The sequence below is a fragment of the Myotis nattereri genome (genome assembly GCF_964212035.1).
Source record: "Myotis nattereri genome assembly, chromosome: 21".
NCBI classification, from domain to species: domain Eukaryota; kingdom Metazoa; phylum Chordata; class Mammalia; order Chiroptera; family Vespertilionidae; genus Myotis; species Myotis nattereri.
In genome coordinates, this window is record NC_138097.1 from 11,300,313 (window position 1) to 11,318,202 (window position 17,890).

General features: G+C 57.5%; 1 protein-coding gene across 2 annotated transcripts; it reads left to right on the forward strand.

Moving 5' to 3' along the window:
* Positions 1–368: 368 nt before the first annotated feature.
* On the forward strand, positions 369–17,419 carry MFGE8 (milk fat globule EGF and factor V/VIII domain containing). Of its 2 annotated transcripts, none has more exons than XM_081114649.1 (9): positions 369–818; positions 3,563–3,685; positions 4,184–4,318; positions 6,922–7,103; positions 7,990–8,145; positions 9,641–9,785; positions 13,709–13,893; positions 16,320–16,475; positions 16,622–17,419. In XM_081114649.1, the coding sequence occupies exons 1-9, from the start codon at positions 746–748 to the stop codon at positions 16,766–16,768; spliced, it is 1,302 nt and encodes a 433-aa protein (XP_080970775.1). In that variant the 5' UTR covers positions 369–745; the 3' UTR covers positions 16,769–17,419. The 2 variants fall into 2 exon arrangements, with proteins under 2 accessions (XP_080970775.1, XP_080970774.1); XM_081114648.1 differs by having other exon boundaries at positions 667–818; positions 13,706–13,893.
* The last annotated feature ends 471 nt before the right edge of the window (positions 17,420–17,890 follow it).

Here is a 17,890-nt window from a genome sequence, read left to right on the forward strand (position 1 = left end):
ACAACCGGGGCACCTGCCCCTGACCGGAAACCCAACCGGGACCTTGCAGTCCGCAAGGCGGGGGCTCTATCCGCTGAGCCACACCAGCCAGGGCCACCTGCGTAGGATGGATTCCTCCACGTGGAATTGCTAAGCCTCTTGGGCTCCGCGCCTGTCACTTTGACAGGGATTACCCGGTCGCTCCCTGGGGAAGCTGAACCAATGGGCACGCCCTCCGACAATGCCTGCTGGGGCCTGTTCGCCACAGCCTCCTGCTAACAGGGTCTCCTCACCTCCTCCTTGCCATTGCCAATCTGACAAGTGAAGCTGGTATTCAGTGTGCTTACAATTTTCCTTAGTATGATGCATAGGGTGTAGCTATTTAAGTCTAAAGTAAAAAAAAAAAAAAACAACAGCTAAAACCCAAACAACTCCATCTGCGCTCTGCCCTGTCCAGTCTATTTAGACCGGGCGCCAGGTCACACCAGCCCCAATCCAGAGGCCGGGCGGGCGTGGCGGGGCAGGAGGTGGGAGGCGAGGACCCCTGGGTTCCCCACCCCACCCTCCCCCCGGCATCCCGCCCTCACTCCCTGCTGCGGAGCCCCGCCCCGAGTCCGCCCCTGGCCGGCCTGGGCGGAGCTCGCGGGCCAGTGGGAGGTGCAGCGCTGCCTGATTTATTCCGGTCCTGGAGCAGGAGTGAGAGCCCGCGCTCTGTCTGCACGTCCCGATCTTCAGTCCCGCGCTGGGTCCCCCACTTGTGCGCACCATGCCCGGCCCCCGCCTGCTGGCCGCGCTCTGCGGCGCGCTGCTCTGCGCCTCCGGCCTCTTCGCCGGCTCCGGTGAGTGATCGCGCCGCCCTCGCCCCTCCTCTCCGCTCGGAAGTTCGGCGCGGCGCCCTCCCTCCACCTCCACTGTTGACAAACTTGGGCAGGGAGCCTTCGCGGGGCCGAGGGGCGACCTCCCCCGGCTGCGCCCCCGCTGGCGGCCGCGCTGCGCTCGGCCTCTCCCGCCGTCTCCGCACCGGGGAGTTTTGGTCGGCGAGAGAGGCTGGGGCGCCGGGCGGTGGCTCGGGACACGGGGTGACAGCCCAGCCATCCCCGGGGAGGTGGCTGCAACATAACAAAGGAATCCGCTGTGGAGGGCCTCTCTTTCCCCATCGGTATCGTGAGGCCATTGCACCGTGACCGCCCTGCGCGCGCGCCTTGCCGCTGCAAGTTTCTCGGACTCCGGTCCTGATCAGTCTCCGGCCAACTAACTTCCCTCCCGGGCAGCGAACTCCCTCCCAAGCCCTGGCCGCTGGTCCGATCCTTGGAGATTTCCGCCCGCGCGCGCGCGTGGCGTGGCGCGGCGCTCACCAGCGATAAGAGGAGGGCGGGCGGGGAAGTGGGTGGGATGCCAGGGCTCTAGGTGGGGCCCGGGAGAGGATTCCCAGGCTGGGGAAGGCCTCGGAAAAGGGCTGCGGCCGGCCAGGCTGGCTTCCTGTCCGGACTCCTTCCGTGGCCTTGGAGTGCTGTTGTATCTTCCCTGGTCCTCCTCCCCCGCCCAGGAGGCTTCCCTCCACCAGCCGGGCCTCCCGCAGGCGGGTCCTGGGATGCCCCATCCCCTTGGCGGCGGGGCCCGCAGTCCTCCTCCTCCAGGACCCGGGAAAGGAGGTGGGTGGGCGACCCCTTCAGGCGCCCCATCCATCACTTCCAGGACTGACTGATGCCAGAGGGTGGGCGGGTCACAGCCGAGGCCTGGCTTTGCCATCCGTGACAGTCTGACCCCTGACCCCGCGCCTGCAGCAAGAAGCCTTTGAGGGCATGCCAGGCTCCCACGCACTGGGGAGCTGGTGGCTCCCCTCAGTAACCCTTAGAGACCTGGGTCTTGTCCCTTCCCGTTCCATTCAGTCCCTGCAGCCTGGAGAAATGTACCAAAAGGGCAGGACCCTGAAATCCCAAAGGTGGTTAAGTTAGTCGGGGTGGGAGTGGGGTGATCTGGCTTTACCTGGGCCCGGGAAGTCCCCAGGCTGCTGTGCCCCAGGTGAGTCAGTCTAGGGCCCCCAGGGGAAGGAGGCACCCTGTCCCCATCTTTTCCCTTTTCCCCCCTGGACCACGTGGCCCGGCAGCCACCTGGGAGGGCGAGGAAGCGCAGTTGGACTTTGCTGGGACCGGAGCCCAGGACTCTGGCCATTACCAAGGCCCTGTCTGAGCCCGAGCCGCCAGCCGCCGCCCGCCAGGTCAGGGGAGGGGATTAACCTGCTATTTAAAGCCAGTGACTAATAGCGCGTGGGGAGCCGCCTAAGCTCCAGTGCAAAGGTGGAGTTCTGAGGGCTCCGTAGCTCATTAACGGTATTCCCTTCCCTGCAGCCCGAGCCCGGCTCGCGGGGATTTTGGGGTTCCAGGAGGAGGGCCCTCCAGCCTGGCATGGCCAGACTTGTGGGGAGGAACAAATGTTTCTCGTGTCTTACCCGGAACAGGTGTGGGGCCCGGGGGAGCCCCCTGGGAACGCTAAAGTCAGAAGCCCCTCCTCCAGGCCTGGCTCACCCCGTTCACCAGGGTAATCGTGCACATCGGCCACCCAGGCAGGCCCCCAGTGGAGGCTGTGATGTCCTCGCCAGCCCTCCTCCCACTTCTGAAGTCCTCGTCCAGTGTGCCTCACATCTGCCTGCCCTCCTCACCCCCTCTGCCTTTCCTTTCTTACCTGGAGGCCTGGGGCAGCGACCCCGATGCTCTCCTGGTCCCCTAGATCCCCGATCCTGTCACCTGTCCACCCAGCAGCCAGAGGGATCTTTGTGTCACTCCCAAGCGCCTCCCCAGCCCAGACGAGGCCAGCCCATCTCCGCAGATAACAGTTCCCTTCTCGGAATTGGAACCAGGGTCCCCATCCCCCCATCCCAAATGAGGATCTCTGATTTGCTTTTTCCTGGCGGGTCATGGTAGGGAGGCTGAAGGAAGGTGGTGAGCCCTAGGTGTGCAGGTAGAAAAGTCTAAAGTTGTCCTTCTTACTGTCCCTTCCAGTCTGGTGCCAGCCCACCTGGTTAGCTGTCTTACTGGTCTCCCAGTGTACCCGGCTCTCTGTGCTTCTACCTTTTTGTTTTTTGTTTTAATAAATAGATTTTTATTGATTTCAGAGAGGAAGGGAGAAGGAGAGAGAGAGAAAAACATCAATGATGAGAGAGAATCATGGATCGGCTGCCTCCTGTATTGCCCCCCTTGGGGATTGAGCCTGCCACCCGGGCATGTGCCCTGACCGGGAATTGAACCGTGACCTCCTGGTTCATAGCTCAGTGCTCAACCACTGAGCCATGCCGGCCGGGCCTGCCTTTCTTTAGCATGTCCTCTCCTCATTCTCCTGCTTGGTGCACCCCTCACCCCGTCTTTTAGAACCGCAGTCTCCTTGGCAGAAACCCCTGGAAAGTGGCCCCTTGTGTAGACTCACGGGGCCTGTCACCCCCCATTCACTGGTCCCCGTGACGCCTTGAGGCCCGGGCTACGCCTGATTTCTCTGTCTCGGGGGCCCAGCACTTACGTACATGGTAGTGGGCCCCCCAAGCATTTACTGTGCGAAGGGATTTGTTCCTGAGCTGGAGCTGCCGCTGCAGGTGACTTCTGTGACTCCATCGAGTGCCTGAACGGTGGGACCTGCCTGTCACAGGACGAGCTCCCCTTCTATTGCCTCTGCCCCGAAGGCTTTACGGGGCCCATTTGCAACGAAACTGCGAAAGGTACCTGCCCTGGGCAGCACCTGCCTCCCTCCGCCTCCCCTCTCTCCCAGTCTCAGCCCAGGCTGCTGGGGTGAGCCGGTCCGTGTTGCAGTGGGCAGTGTCCCCCGCACCTGTCGGTTGTCAGCCAGCATTTCCCTGGAACCCGCCCCGTCCCCCGTCCCCCGTCCCCCCCGCCCTCCCCCTCCCTCCCCGCAAGCCCCTTGCAAAGCTGGGTGCTTCCTTGATTTGGGCTGATCCACCCACACAGGACCCTCCTTGGCCCCAGGCTGGCTCTGGCCCCACCAGGCAGGGTGTGGGGGGGGGGGGGGAGGAAGGGAAGGCCTGGGAGAGGGAGGTGGGCAGTGGGCGGAGCTTAGGCAGAGGGTCCCTTTGGGCTAGGTCCAACGGTTGCTGTCTGTCTCTTTGCTGTCTGCCTCCGCCAACCCCCTGTCCACCCCCCCCGTCCCCTCCCCCTCTTTCCTGATCACCTGCCCATCTTACCTGCCTCCTCCTACCCAGGTCCCTGTTTCCCAAACCCCTGCCGCAATGATGCTGAATGCCAGGCGCTTGATGAGGAGGCACTCCGTGGCGATGTCTTCCAACAGTATGTCTGTGAGTGCCAGCAAGGCTACACGGGCACCCATTGTGAGAGCAGTGAGTATCTGGGACCTGCCCTGTCGGCGGGGGGTCGGGGGGAGCGGGGGTGGGGGTGACCCTGAGCCACAGTCCTGGCAGCCAGGCCATGTCTGGTGTCATTAGCCCCTGTGTCAGGGCCTCCTCTGGGTAGATTGAGGGTGGGTCAGAGCCTACGTGAGGCCATAGGATGGGGGCGGGGTTTGGTTGCTCCTCTCCTGGCTTCTTTCCTGGGGCTGCAGGCCAGGCCAGATGTCCCTGCAGGGGGAGCGAGGGGGGATGGTGGCCCCTGAATCATGCGAGCGCCGTTTCCTGGGTGCCCATGAACCAGATAAAGAGCATCAGGGTTAAATGTTGGGGTTTTTCTTTCTTTTGTGTTTTGTTTTTGTTAATAGACTTTTATTGATTTCAGAGGGGAAGGGAGAGGGAGAGAGGGATGGAAGCATCAATGATGAGAGAGAATGATTGATTGGTTGCCTCCTGCACACTCCCCGTTGGGGATTGAGCCCAGAACCCGGGCATGGGCCCTTGACCGGAACCCAACCTGGGACCCTTCAGGCTGCAGGCCGATGCTCTAACCACTGAGCAACCCGGCTCGGGCAAGTGTTGGGGTTTTTCTACCAAGAGGGGAAAACAAACACATTTTTAATCTTTTGGAGCCTGGGGAGGTCAGTCAATGAAGCTTGGGCCCCAGGGTCTGACAGCTCCTGGCCCATGTTTGACCTTCAGCTTCATTATGGAGTTGAGGAGGGCGGGGCCTGGGGAGGCTGGGCTGGCCCTTTACATCAGCGGTTCTCAACCTGTGGGTCGCGACCCCTTTGGCGGTTGAACGACCCTTTCTCAGGGGTCGCCTAAGACCATCCTGCCTGTCAGATATTTACAGGACGATTCATCACAGTAGCAACATGACAGTGATGAAGCAGCCACGAAAATAATTTTATGGTGGGGTCACCACGTGAGGAACTGTATTTAAAGGGCCGGGAGGTTGAGAACCACTGCCTTACAGTCAGAGGCCCAGGATAGCCGGGCACATGCAGAAAGCTGGCCTGCTTGCTTACCCGGCAGCCGCAGAATGGCCCTGGGTGGGCCCAGCTGACACTGCCCGCGGTGGCTCTCATGGCCTCCCTCCTGGTCAGGTGTGAAAAGTCCACGCCTAGGCCCAGGGGTGGGTGCGGGGGTGGGCGGACTTCTGCAGTCCTTTGTGCCTGTCCCTGAGCATCCTGGGCAGGGGGCAGGAGGTTGTCCTCAGGCAGACGAGGGGACACGTGAAGTTTGCTGGGGCCCTGTCGGGGGAGCAGGTTAAATGATGCCCTTCACCTCACAGGCATGGGCCCTGGGCCGAGGCCAATGTGTTTGACATCCTGGGTGCAGGAATGTGTGGGGAGTGTGTGTGTGTGGGGGGGGGTGAGGGGGGGCTCGCCACGCAGACAGCCCTGGGTGGGGGACAGGTGGGCCCACTAATTACTGTGCTGGGCGCCGAGGTAACCATGGGTGTGTGCCTGAGTTGGGATTACCCACCTAGCCTCCTGTGCCTTCTGGCCTGGGGTCTGCCCTAGACGGGTGGCACCTGGGCGAGGCAGGAGGCCTCTACAGAGGCTGAGCAGCCCCCCAGAGGGACCTTTGCAGCCTCCCCCTTTTTTTTTTTGTTAATCCTCACCCGAGGCTATTTTTCCATTGATTTTAGAGAGAGTGGAGAGAGAGGGAAAGACAGAGAGAAACATTGATGTGAGAGAAACACATGGATTGGTTGCCTCTTGTTTGTGCCCTGACCAGGGCCCGGGCCGGGGAGGAACCTGCAACCAAGGTACATGCCCTTGACTGGAATCGAACCCGGGACCTTTTGGTCCGCAGGCCGATGCTCTATCCATTGAGCCAAACTGGCTAGGGCTGCAGCCCCCCTCCTTGTTATGTGCTATGTTTCCTGGGAGCCTACAAGGATCCCACAAGCCTCAAGAATGCATGTTTGAGCCCTTCAGGGGGCAGGCACATGGGGTGTGAGGATAGGCTCAGCCACTGGCGGCTCTGACCCTGGAGCCCCACTTTGAACCCCATTATCCCTGCGTGAGCCTGGGGTGCGGCGGTGTAGGGTGGCCTGAACCTGGGTTCCCTGCTGGGAGCCAGGAGAACGGCTCACCCCTTGACCACTTCGCTGGGGTGATGGTGAAGGCGATGGGGCCTCGGCCAGGGGCGGCTGGGCAGGTGGCTGGGGCAGGACCAGCAGTTGGAAAGGGCAGAGGGTCCGAGAGAAATCAGAACGGCCTTCACGTCCCATCAGAAAACTCGTGCCATATGGGGTTCTAGAAGACTCCACACGCATTTGCTTATGGGTGTGCTTATTGCTTTGTGGGCAGCCCACTGCCATCTGAGGTGCCCCTTCTCCCAAAGCCGTCCTGGGGGAGCCAGGGGCGGGGCTGGGTGCAGTGGTCCTCCAGGTGTCAATCACGGCACCCTCACGCGTACAGACCTGGGTGCTGTGCTTCCTCACCTCGCACCCTTTCCCGTTGTCCCCTATGGTCTCTGCTCTGGGTCCTTGGCAGAGGCCACACCGTCTGCCTTCTTATTCTCTCGTCCTCTGGGTCCCGCCTGCGAGGGTGGCCACCCGACTGCCGTCTCCCTCCCTGCAGGGTGCGCCATGCCGCTGGGCATGGAGACGGGGGCCATCGCCGACCGGCAGATCTCCGCCTCGTCCGTGCACTGGGGCTTCATGGCTTTGCAGCGCTGGGCCCCGGAGCTGGCCCGCCTGCACCGCTCGGGCATCGTCAATGCCTGGACAGCCAGCAACTACGATCGGAAACCCTGGATCCAGGTATGGAAGGGGGGGGGGCTAAGGGGGGGCATGATGGGAGGAGAAAAGGTGAGATGAGTGTGCCTGCATTTGGGGGTCACCGTGGGAGGGTTCATCAGGGGGTCCAGGTATCAAGGTAGCAGGTTCCTCCAGATCAGTGGTCGGCAAACTGCGGCTCGCGAGCCACATGCGGCTCTTTGGCCCCTGGAATGTGGCTCTTCCACAAAATACCGACTTCTGCGCATGGGCCACGAAGTTTCAATCGCACTGTCCGTGCGCACCTGCACGTGGTATTTTTTTAAAAATATATTTTATTGATTTTTTACAGAGAGGAAGGGAGAGAGATAGAGAGTCAGAAACATCGATGAGAGAGAAACATGGATCAGCTGCCTCCTGCACACCGCCTACTGGGGATGTGCCTGCAACCAAGGTACGTGCCCTTGACCAGAATCAAACCTGGGACCCTTGAGTCCGCAGGCCGATGCTCTATCCACTGAGCCAAACCGGTTAGGGCCCGCATGTGGTATTTTGTGGAAGAGCCACACTCAAGGGGCCAAAGAGCCGCATGTGGCTCGCGAGCCGCAGTTTGCCGACCACGGCTCCAGATGAAGTGTCTGTAAGTGGAGAGCAGCCTTGGGGGGCTTGGAGTAGGTGGGCGGGGTGAGGGGGAGCCGACCCCAGGCTGTGGAGGGGCTGTTTGCACTGGATGAGGTCTCTGGGGGCCTTGTCCATCCTTCTGGGCTTCCCTGAGCACTGGGTCCCCAGTCCTGAGAGGGTGGGACAAGAGAGACTCCATCCATCACTTATCCTGCTTGCACTGCCCCTGCTCTGGGGGGGGGAGGGAGAAGGAGGAGGTAGAAGGGACGCGAGAGTTTTACGTGTCCCGTCCTGCCCACCCTGGGTCCAGGTGAACCTGCTACGGCGGATGCAGGTGTCGGGCGTGGTGACGCAGGGCGCCAGCCGCGCAGGCAGAGCCGAGTACGTGAAGGTGTTCAAGGTGGCGTACAGCTTCGACGGGAGAAAGTTCAGGTTCATCCAGGATGACGGGAACTCAGGAGACAAGGTGAGGCTGCCTGGGCCGTAAGGAGGGCTGTGGTCGCAGCCCGGGCCGCCAGCGTTGTTAGAGGGCCCCCACTGAGGCGAGGGTGGGTAGCCTGGGTGATTGGCCATGAGGGGAGCGGGGTCTTGAAGGGCATCTTTGCTCCCAGAAATTGGGAAACCCAGATTATTCCCATGTTTTGTGGTTACAAGCAAATCGCCTCACTTTATTTATTTTCATTATTATTTTTTTTTCTTATCCTTTGGATATATACCCAGAAGTGGGATTGATGGAGCGTATGATAGTTCTATTTCTAATTTTTTTTAAAGGTTTTTATTTTGGTGTTCTTGTTAATTCTCACTCAAGGATATTTGTCCATTGGTATTTTAAAAAATATCTCTTTTATTGATTTCAGAGAGGAAGGGAGAGGGAGAGAGAAACATCAATGATGAGAGAGAATCATGGATCGGCTGCCTCCTGCACGCCCCACACTGGGGATGGAGCCCTCAACCCAGGCATGTGCCCTGACCGGGAATCGAACCATGACTTCCTGGTTCCACACCTGCTGGGCTCCATTGATTTTTTTTTTTTTTTTAGAGAGAGTGGAAGGGAGTGGGAGAGACAGTGAGAGAGAAACATTGATGTGTGTGTGAGAGAGAGAGAGAGAGAGAGAGAGACATTGATTGGTTGCCTCTGGGGCCAAGGATTGAGCCTGCAACCTAGGTACGTGCCCTTGACCAGAATGGAATCTGGGACCCTTCAGTCCATAGGCCGGTGCTCTATCCACTGAGCCAGACCAGCCAGGGCAATAGCCCCACTTTATAGATGAGAATAGTGAGACTCAACAGTGACCTGTTGGGGGAGGGGGGGGGATGCTGGGGGGTAGGGGAGCTGGGGTGCACTCTGAGCCTTCAGCACCACCACATACAGCCGTGCAGGTGTCACGCTCAAGGATATCACTAGCAGGCGAGCCCATGCACCACGGGGACATATGTTTGTGCGCTTCTACCTGTGGGAAAACTGTTACAATAAAACGGCTTGAGAAAGGAGTGTCCTTTCCAAACTCGCACAGGCACCGTGTAGATTGATAGGTGGCCCTGTGTGCAAGACAGGGGTTCGTGCCCAGGCACCGGGATGACCAAGGAAGGTGCGACCAGGGGGATCTTGGGGGCGTGGCCAGGGGAAGGGCCACGTCCCCGCTAAGCCCACCTGCCCGCCCCCTAGGCCCGAGGAGGAAAGGGGAAATCCCAGGAAGGGGTCCTGCCCCCATTGACCGTCCCTCTACTCCAGTGGTTCTCAACCTTCTGGCCCTTTAAATATAGTTCCCCATGTTGTGACCCAGCCATAAAATTATTTTCGTGGCTACTTCATAACTGTCATGTTGCTACTGTGATGAATCGTCATGTAAATATCTGATACGCAGGATGGTCTTAGGCGACCCCTGTGAAAGGGTCGTTCGACCGCCAAAGGGGTCGCGACCCACAGGTTGAGAACCGCTGCTCTACTCCGTCTCTCCTAGGTATTTACGGGGAACGTGGACAACAATGGCCTGAAGGTCAACATGTTCGACGTCCCTCAAGAGTTGCAGTACGTGAGGCTGATGCCCGTTGGCTGTCACCGGAGCTGCACCCTGCGCTTTGAGCTTCTTGGCTGCGAGATGACTGGTGAGTGCTGGCGGCTGGGGTCCGCCCCAGGGGCTGGCCTCTCTTCTCAGCCAAGCTGAGCTGGGCAGGGCTGTAGCAAGGCCCAGGGCCCCGGCTCACACAGCAGAGGCACACGAAAGGGGTCACCCGGCCGTCAGCAGCCCTGCCCGGGTATGATCCTCTCTGTGCCAACCCATGGCATTCTGGTGGGGAGAGGACAAAAGAGACGCCACTTCCGTTCTCAAAGTCTTGTCACTTCATTCTGATTTGTCCACTGCTCGATTCCCAGTGCCTAGAACGGTGCCTGGATAAATACTTGATGAAGGAGTGAATGAATGAGGAAAGTGAGGCCCAGATAAAATTATTAGTATTTTTAAAAATATATATTCTTATTTATTTCAGAGAGGAAGAGAGAGGGAGAGAGAGTTAGAAACATCCATGATGAGAGAGAATCATGGATCGGCTGCCTCCTGCACGCCCCATACTGGGGATCGAGCCCGCAACCCGGGCATGCGCCCTGATCGGGACTCGAACCGTGGCCTCCTGGTTCATAGGTCGATGCTCAACCACTGAGCCACGCCGGCTGGGCAAATTATTAGTATTTTTAAAAAATATATTCTTATTTATTTCAGAGAGGAAGAGAGAGGGAGAGAGAGTTAAAAATATCAATGATGAGAGAGAATCATGGACTGGCTGCTTCACTGCATGCCCTTGACTGGAATCCAAACAGGACCCTTCAGCCCGCAGGCTGATGCTCTATCCATTGAGCCAAACGGGCTAGGGCCCAGATAAATTATTTATCAGGGGCACACAGCTGGCAGGCATTAAAACTTGATCTAGATCCCTGGGTTTCTGGCATCTACCCATCCAGTACTTTTACTCTCCACACCCCCCACACCCCTCCCTCCTGCCCTGCAAAAAACTCCGGTTTGTCTGCATTTAAGAGAAACAGAGGTTTCTCAGGTAGCTGGTGCTTCCTGCTGCCATTTCCAGAGACAGTCCCAGACAGAGGAATGGGGGACAAGAAAAGGACGGGTTTCCTCTGAGCCAGGAAAAAACGGCGCCATTGGGGGAGGCCAGGGTGCAGGGGGCTGGGCGGCCCAGCTTCCCTGTCTCAGCTCAGCTGTTTTCTCTGAGATCCAGGTAGCGGGTCCCGCTTTTTTGCAGCCACAGTGCCACCTGCTGGCCACTGGCGGAACTGCAGGGCTTGTAAGGCCGATTGCCTTTCTCGTGTTACCCCAAGACCCACCCTTTGCGCCCCCTTTCTCCTCCGTGGCACTTCTTCCTGTGACCCCCATTTCAGATACCACCCAGTACCATTCAGAGCTGACGTCTGTGTGCCTGGCTGGGTTTAGTTTTTTTTTTTTTTTTTAATATATTTTATTGATTTTTTACAGAGAGGAAGGGAGAGGGATAGAGAGTCAGAAACATCGATGAGAGAGAAACATCGATCAGCTGCCTCCTGCACATCTCCTACTGGGGATGTGCCCGCAACCCAGGTACATGCCCTTGACCGGAATCGAACCCGGGACCCTTGAGTCCGCAGGGCGACGCTCTATCCACTGAGCCAAACCAGCCAGGGCCGAGAATGAGTTATTAACAGTGAATGTTTTGCATTTTCTCTGGTTCTAGGGGCCTCATAGACAGTCTATAAATAGACATGGTGGCATATTTATGGATTTCAGTTCTCTCTTCTATGTTTCGAAACTGTATTTGCTATTTTTTCCTATCACTTCCTATTACTATTTTTTAAAACAATTTCTTAGTGATTTCTTCCTCTGTCTTTCCACTGTCCTTTCGTTCTTTTATTTTTTCTCTGTCATGGGTGCCATGTTCTTTGGAAGCTTGTTTATTTATTTTTATTTTATTTTTTTTTATTTTTAAGTTTTATTTTATTGTTTAAAGTATTACATATAGTATTACATGTCTTCTTTTTCCTCCATTGACCTCCCCCTCTGCCAGCCCCAAACCCGCCCCCCACGCTCCCGCACATGCCCTCACCCCCCCTCCCCCAGTGTCTGTGTCCATTGGTTATGCTTATATGCATGCATACAAGTCATTTGGTTTATAATGTTCATGATATTCCTCAAATGAGTGAGATCATGTGATATTTATCCTTCTCTGACTGACGGAAGCTTGTTTAGACCAAGTTCATGGCCTCTGAGGCTTCCTCCACGTACATAGGGGCTCACTTTTTGAATAATAAGAATTACAGGTCCCGGGGGTGGGGGCATAGGATGTTAGAGATGGTGGGGCGTGGCCACAGAGAGGTTGGGAAGCACTGCCTTAGCGGTTACAGTTGCCTGTTCGGTCCTGTCCCAGCCGGCTCCCTTCCAGGCCGAGACAGGCTGAGCCTGGCGAGCCAAACAAGCGAGGAGATGGCCCTGTCTCCTTCCCAGAGGGCTGGGCCATCTCCTTGCCCTGCTAGGCATTCCAGTCGGCTGGCTCTCCAAGCCCACTGCCCCCCCCCTCCCCTCCCAGTTACCCCAAGGGAGACCAGCTGTGGACTGGGGATCCCGCCAGATGTGAGACACACCCATCCCTCCCCTGGGAGCCTTCAGCTATTCTGAAGGCCACCTGAAGGTGCACGTGACTAGTAGAAAACAGCCGCTGCACATGCCTGAGTGTTTGGGGCAGGCCTGAATGAAACCCAGGCCCCCTCCTGAGGCCCGCCCTCACAGGCCTGTCTGACAGTATGCCAGCTGTCGGGCGTGGAATCTTCTAGGCCAGTGATGGCGAACCTTTTGAGCTCGGCGTGTCAGCATTTTGAAAAACCCTCACTTAACTCTGGTGCCGTGTCACATAGAGACATTTTTTGATCTTGGCAACCCTAGTAAAACAAAGACTTCTATTTTTGATATTTATTTTATATATTTAAATGCCATTTAACAAAGAAAAACCCACCAAAAAAATTAGTTCACGTGTCACCTCTGACACGCGTGTCATAGGTTCACCATCACTGTTCTAGACCCTGACACAGGGTCTGCTGGGCAAGGATCAAGGTTGGTCCCTGAGCCCCAGGAGTTCTGATTCTCTGACTTTCTCCGGCTGGCAGTCCTGTTCACGGCTCTGGGTGGGTGTGTGGATGGTGGAGATGATGTCACAGCGTGGCGTGGCAATCGGGAGTTTGAGTGTGTGGCTTGGTGTACAGTGTCTCTCGGCTTCAGTTTTCTCGCCTGTCAAATGGGGTGGCTAATATCTTCAGGTTTCTGTGTGGGAGATGAATTGACCGAAGTGAGCACTGAATCAGTGAGATGGTTGTTACTCGTGTCCTGGATGATCATCCCAGGACTCAGCAGTACTGTAGGAGTGATATAGGAAGTGCTGAGAGTCCAGAGGAGGGACAAGTCCTGCCTCAGTGAGGTGGTCAGGGCAGGCTTCTTGGAGGAGGTGTCTCACAGGCAGGCCTTGAAGGAGGGTGGGAAGTGGTGGGTCGATCAGGGCCTGCCCTGGTGCAGAGAAGGAAGAGTAACAGGTGATCGGTGAAGGGCAAGTCGGGTAGGGGTGGGAGCTGAGGGCAGGTGGCTGAGGGAGGAGTGGGTGGGCGGGCAGTGAGAACGAAGGATGGTTAATTTAATTTTTAAAAATATTTTTATTGATTTCCGAGAGGAAGGGAGAGGGAGAGAGATAAACATCAATGATGAGAGAGAATCATTGATCGGCTGCCTCCCGCACGCTCTATGCTGGGGACCGAGCCCGCACCCCAGCCAGACGCACCGATTGGGAATTGAACCCTGACCTCCCAGTTCACAGGTTGATGCTCTACCACTGAGCCACACGGGCTGGGCAGGACGGTTGATTCTAAAAGGCAGAAGGAGCTGCTGTCCCAGAGGATGCCAGGGGCTGGTGGGATCCACACACTTCTCCCCACCTCGTTGCCTGGTGCTCACACCCCTGGGAGCCTGGGGACCCTAGATCTACAAGCCCCCCCCTCTTGTTAGCAGGATGTGATGAACCCCTGGGAATGAAGGACAGAACCATCCCTGACAAGCAGATCACAGCCTCCAGCATCTACAGGACCTGGGGCCTGAGTTCCTTCAGCTGGTACCCCTACTACGCGCGGCTGGACCAGCAGGGCAAGTTCAACGCCTGGACCGCGGAGAAAAACTCTGCCTCCGAGTGGCTGCAGGTGGGCCCGGCTCCAGGGGTGAGATGGGCGGGGGGGGGGGGGTGGCGGGGGGGGTGCTGTCAGGTCTCTGACCTCCTCACGGCCCAGGCTTCCGCTCCCCAAGAGGGAATTTCTGAAAAGTCTTGTTTGTTTGCTGTTTTCTCCTGCCATGTACCCCACCTTCCTCCTGATTCTGTACGATCAGCGGGGAGAGCAGGGGAGCTCGCTGCTGCTTCAACGGAGGCCTGCAGCCCTGGGGTAGAAAGGGTGTGTGTGTGTATATCTGTGCGTGGGTGTATACCTGTGCGTGTGTCTGTGTATATCTGTGTGTGTGTCTGTGTATATCTGTGTGTGTGTATCTGTGTGTGTATCTGTGTGTGTGTGTATCTGTGTGTGTGTCTGTGTATATCTGTGTGTGTGTCTGTGTGTATCTGTGTGTGTGTCTGTGTATATCTCTGTGTGTGTCTGTGTATATCTGTGTGTGTGTATCTGTGTGTGTGTATCTGTGTGTGTGTGTATCTGTGTGTGTGTGTATCTGTGTGTGTGTCTGTGTATATCTCTGTGTGTGTGTCTGTGTATATCTGTGTGTGTATCTGTGTGTGTGTGTGTATCTGTGTGTGTCTGTGTATATCGGTGTGTGTGTATCTGTGTGTGTGTATCTGTGTGTATGTCTGTGTGTGTCTGTATATCTGTGTGTATCTCTGTGTGTGTGTATCTGTGTGTGTGTCTGTGTATATCTATGTGTGTGTATCTGTGCGTGGGTGTATATCTGTGTGTGTGTGTGTGTATCTATGTATGTCTGTGTCTGTATATCTGTGTGTGTCTGTGTGTATATCTGTGTGTGTGTGTGTGTGTCTGTGTATCTGTGTGTGTGTGTATCTATGTGTGTGTGTGTGTCTGTGTATATCTGTGTCTGTATATCTGTGTGTGTCTGTGTGTGTCTGTGTGTATATCTGTGTGTGTGTGTGTGTGTATATCTCTGTGTGTATGTATATATCTGTGTGTATATATGTGTGCGTGTCTGTATATCTGTGTGTGTATATATGTGTGCGTGTCTGTATATCTGTGTGTGTATATATGTTAGCGTGTCTGTATATCTGTGTGTATATATCTGTGTGTGTGTCTATGTATATTTGTGTATCTGTGTTTGTGTATATCTCTGTGTGTGTCTGTGTATATCTGTGTGTCTGTATAAGTGAGTGTATGTGTACGTGTCTGTATACCTGTGTGTCTTTCTAGAGGTATGTGTGTCTGTGTCTATATGTATATGCGGAGGGTGTGTATGTGTCTGTGTGTGTATCTGTGCATATCTGTATACCTGACTGTGTGTGTCTGTCTGTGTGTCTGCCTATTTGTATGTGTGTCTGTGTCTGTGTGTCTGTGTATGTGTGTGGGGGTGGGGGTGGGGATGGGGGGGGTGTTGGTAGGGGGAGAGCCACCTCCACTGGCTGCCCCAGGGAAACCAGGCTGAGCCCATGGATGGCAGGCAGGGTGGAGGAGGCACCCCAAGACAGGCACCTTGGGGCTTCCCTGCCTGAGCACAGAGCACTGCTCTCTGACACGCTGTCTGAGAACAGACCACAGGGCAGCCCCCGGGTTTCAGTGAAACTGGGAACCACGAGAATCGCGAACACCAGAGCATTGCTCATGCCACAGATGCGGAAGCGGGGTCCTGGCAGGGTCAGGAATTGCCTGGGGCTCCCCTGCTGGCTGGCAGTGGGTGGAGTTTGCACCCTGGGGCCTGGGGCTGCCTGTGCGGGGGCAGGTGGCTGGCTCCCCAGGCTGGTCAGGGCCGGGATCAGGCCTGTCTCTGGGCCCCAAGGAGCACATTAGCCCGTGGAGCCGGGTTCTGTGAGGCGCTGCCTGCCTTTGGGCTCCTCAGGACCCAGGTCAGGCTGTGGTCAGCCCCGCCGGGGTCCCCGGGAGCACTTCATGCCGAGGGGTTGGCCGGAGCCCCGACTCTGAAATGTGAGCTCCGTTGCAGTGAATTGCCTCATTGTGTCTGACAAAGTTGGTGGTACTTACTTTTTACTTTTTATATTTTTATTGATTTCCGAGAGGAATGGAGAGAGAGAGAGATAGAAACCTCAATGATGAGAGAGAATCATAGATCGGCTTCCTTCTGCACATCCCACACTGGGAATCGAGCCCGCAACCCGGGCACGTGTCCTGACTGGGAATCGAACCGTGACCTCCCGGTTCATAGGTTGACGCTCAACCACTGAGCCACGCCGGCCGGGCATATTTATGCCCATTGTACAGATGAGGAAACTGAGGCTGTGACGCCAACATCCTCCCTGACAAGCGGCTTTCCCCAAACTGCACTTCCTGTCTCAGCGTGTCTGCCTTTTCCCACTTTACCGGAAAGGGTGCAAGCGAAGACAATGTGGTTGATTTTATTTTATTTTGTGTCCCCCCCCCCCCCCCCCCCCCCCCCCCCCCCGTAGATCGACTTGGGCTCTGAGAAACAGGTGACCGGCATCATCACGCAGGGGGCCCGAGACTTCGGCACCATCCAGTACGTGGCGGCCTACAAGGTGGCCCACAGTAACGATGGCCTGAAATGGACCGAGTATAAGGACCCGGGGGCCGAGGGCAGCAAGGTGAGTGCCAGCTGCCCGCCCCTCGCCACTCCACGGTGCGGTGCCCTGCGCGTTGGGCCTCTGAGGGGAGGGGGGCAGCCCTGGAGGGCCTCTGAGGGGAGGGGGGCCAGCCCCGGTGGCCTTCCTGACACCTTCTCTGTCTCTAGATCTTCCCAGGCAACTTTGACAATAATTCCCACAAGAGGAACATGTTCGAGACGCCCTTCATGGCTCGTTTTGTGCGCGTCCTGCCCGTGGCCTGGCACAACCGCATCACCCTCCGGGTGGAGCTGCTGGGATGCTCGTCGGTCTAGCTGATGGGACCGGATGGCCTGTTCTCCTGACCTTCTGTGGTCCTCCTGCCTCCTCCACCCACCGCCTGCCTGATTGTAGTGCCGTGGGGGGCGGGGAGGGGGGGGTGAAGATGTCGGTCACCTCTCCCTCCCTCTGTCCTCCTCACACCTCACCTCCCACACGCCCGCCCCACCTCCCACCTGCCCCTGGCGCCCAACCCTCATGCCAGGTGAGCCGCAGGCAATTCCTGGCCCTGCCAGACCCCCTCTTCTACACTTGATCTTGCCAAAAGGCCGAGAGCCAACCCATCCCATGTTCTTAGGCGCTGTGGGAGTTGAGTAGGTCTGGGATTCCAGCCTCTGTGGCCAGTAGCCCGCCTCCCACCCCCCACATTCCCATGGCCCTGGAGGAAGGGCCCCGAGGCGCCAGGCTGGAGTAACAGACGCCTGCTGCTCAGCCTGGAGCCATGATGCAGCCATTCCTGATGCCGCCACCCAGAACCTCTGACACTCCCACAACCTCCCTGGAGACCCCTCTTGACCCTTGAGCTGCAGCCTAGAAAGACAGCAGGGGATGGGGTGGGTCCATGGATAGATGGGGAGGAGGTGGGCGGGCCTGGGCGGCCCCCCCGAATGCACAGGCAACTTCCAAAATATATTTATGTCACTGCCTGGAGCTCTTGCTGCGTGGTTCTTCGTCCTCGTGCCGGTCCCCACCCTCAGCCTCAGTTTCCCCAGAGCCTCAGCGTGCTCCCAGCCGGAGGAAGGAGGAGGCTGCTGGGGGCCCACAGGGGGCCAGGACGCTGCCAAGTGGGCGCAGGGCCTCCTGGCTGAGCGCACTGGTTTCTGGGAGGCGCTGGCGCATGGCTCCCTGGGCAGGGGCCATCAGGAAGTGGCCAGTGGGGGCAGCGCAGGCCAGCGCCTGGTGATCTGGGAAAGGGGCTGGCCACAGAGGAGGGAGGGACTGGGCTGGATGGAAACGGGGGGGGGGGGGGGGGGCGGATGAAACCACCCTAGTTTTGGAGGCCTCGGGGCACAGGAGGAATTTTCCAGCACAAAATTGGGGAGCCAGGCTGCCATCCACAGAGGAGGCGCCTCGCCCCTGGGCGGCAGGTCTGGCCACGGGGCTGCCAGAGGGAGGGT

Excerpts from the sequence above, each read along its gene's own strand:
- MFGE8 (XM_081114648.1), top strand. The coding sequence starts at position 746 with ATGCCCGGCCCCCGCCTGCTGGCCGCGCTCTGCGGCGCGCTGCTCTGC. Across the intron at positions 4,319-6,921 it reads GGGCACCCATTGTGAGAGCA|GGTGCGCCATGCCGCTGGGC; the intron begins GTGAGTATCTGG and ends CCCTCCCTGCAG. Across the intron at positions 16,476-16,621 it reads CGGGGGCCGAGGGCAGCAAG|ATCTTCCCAGGCAACTTTGA; the intron begins GTGAGTGCCAGC and ends CTCTGTCTCTAG.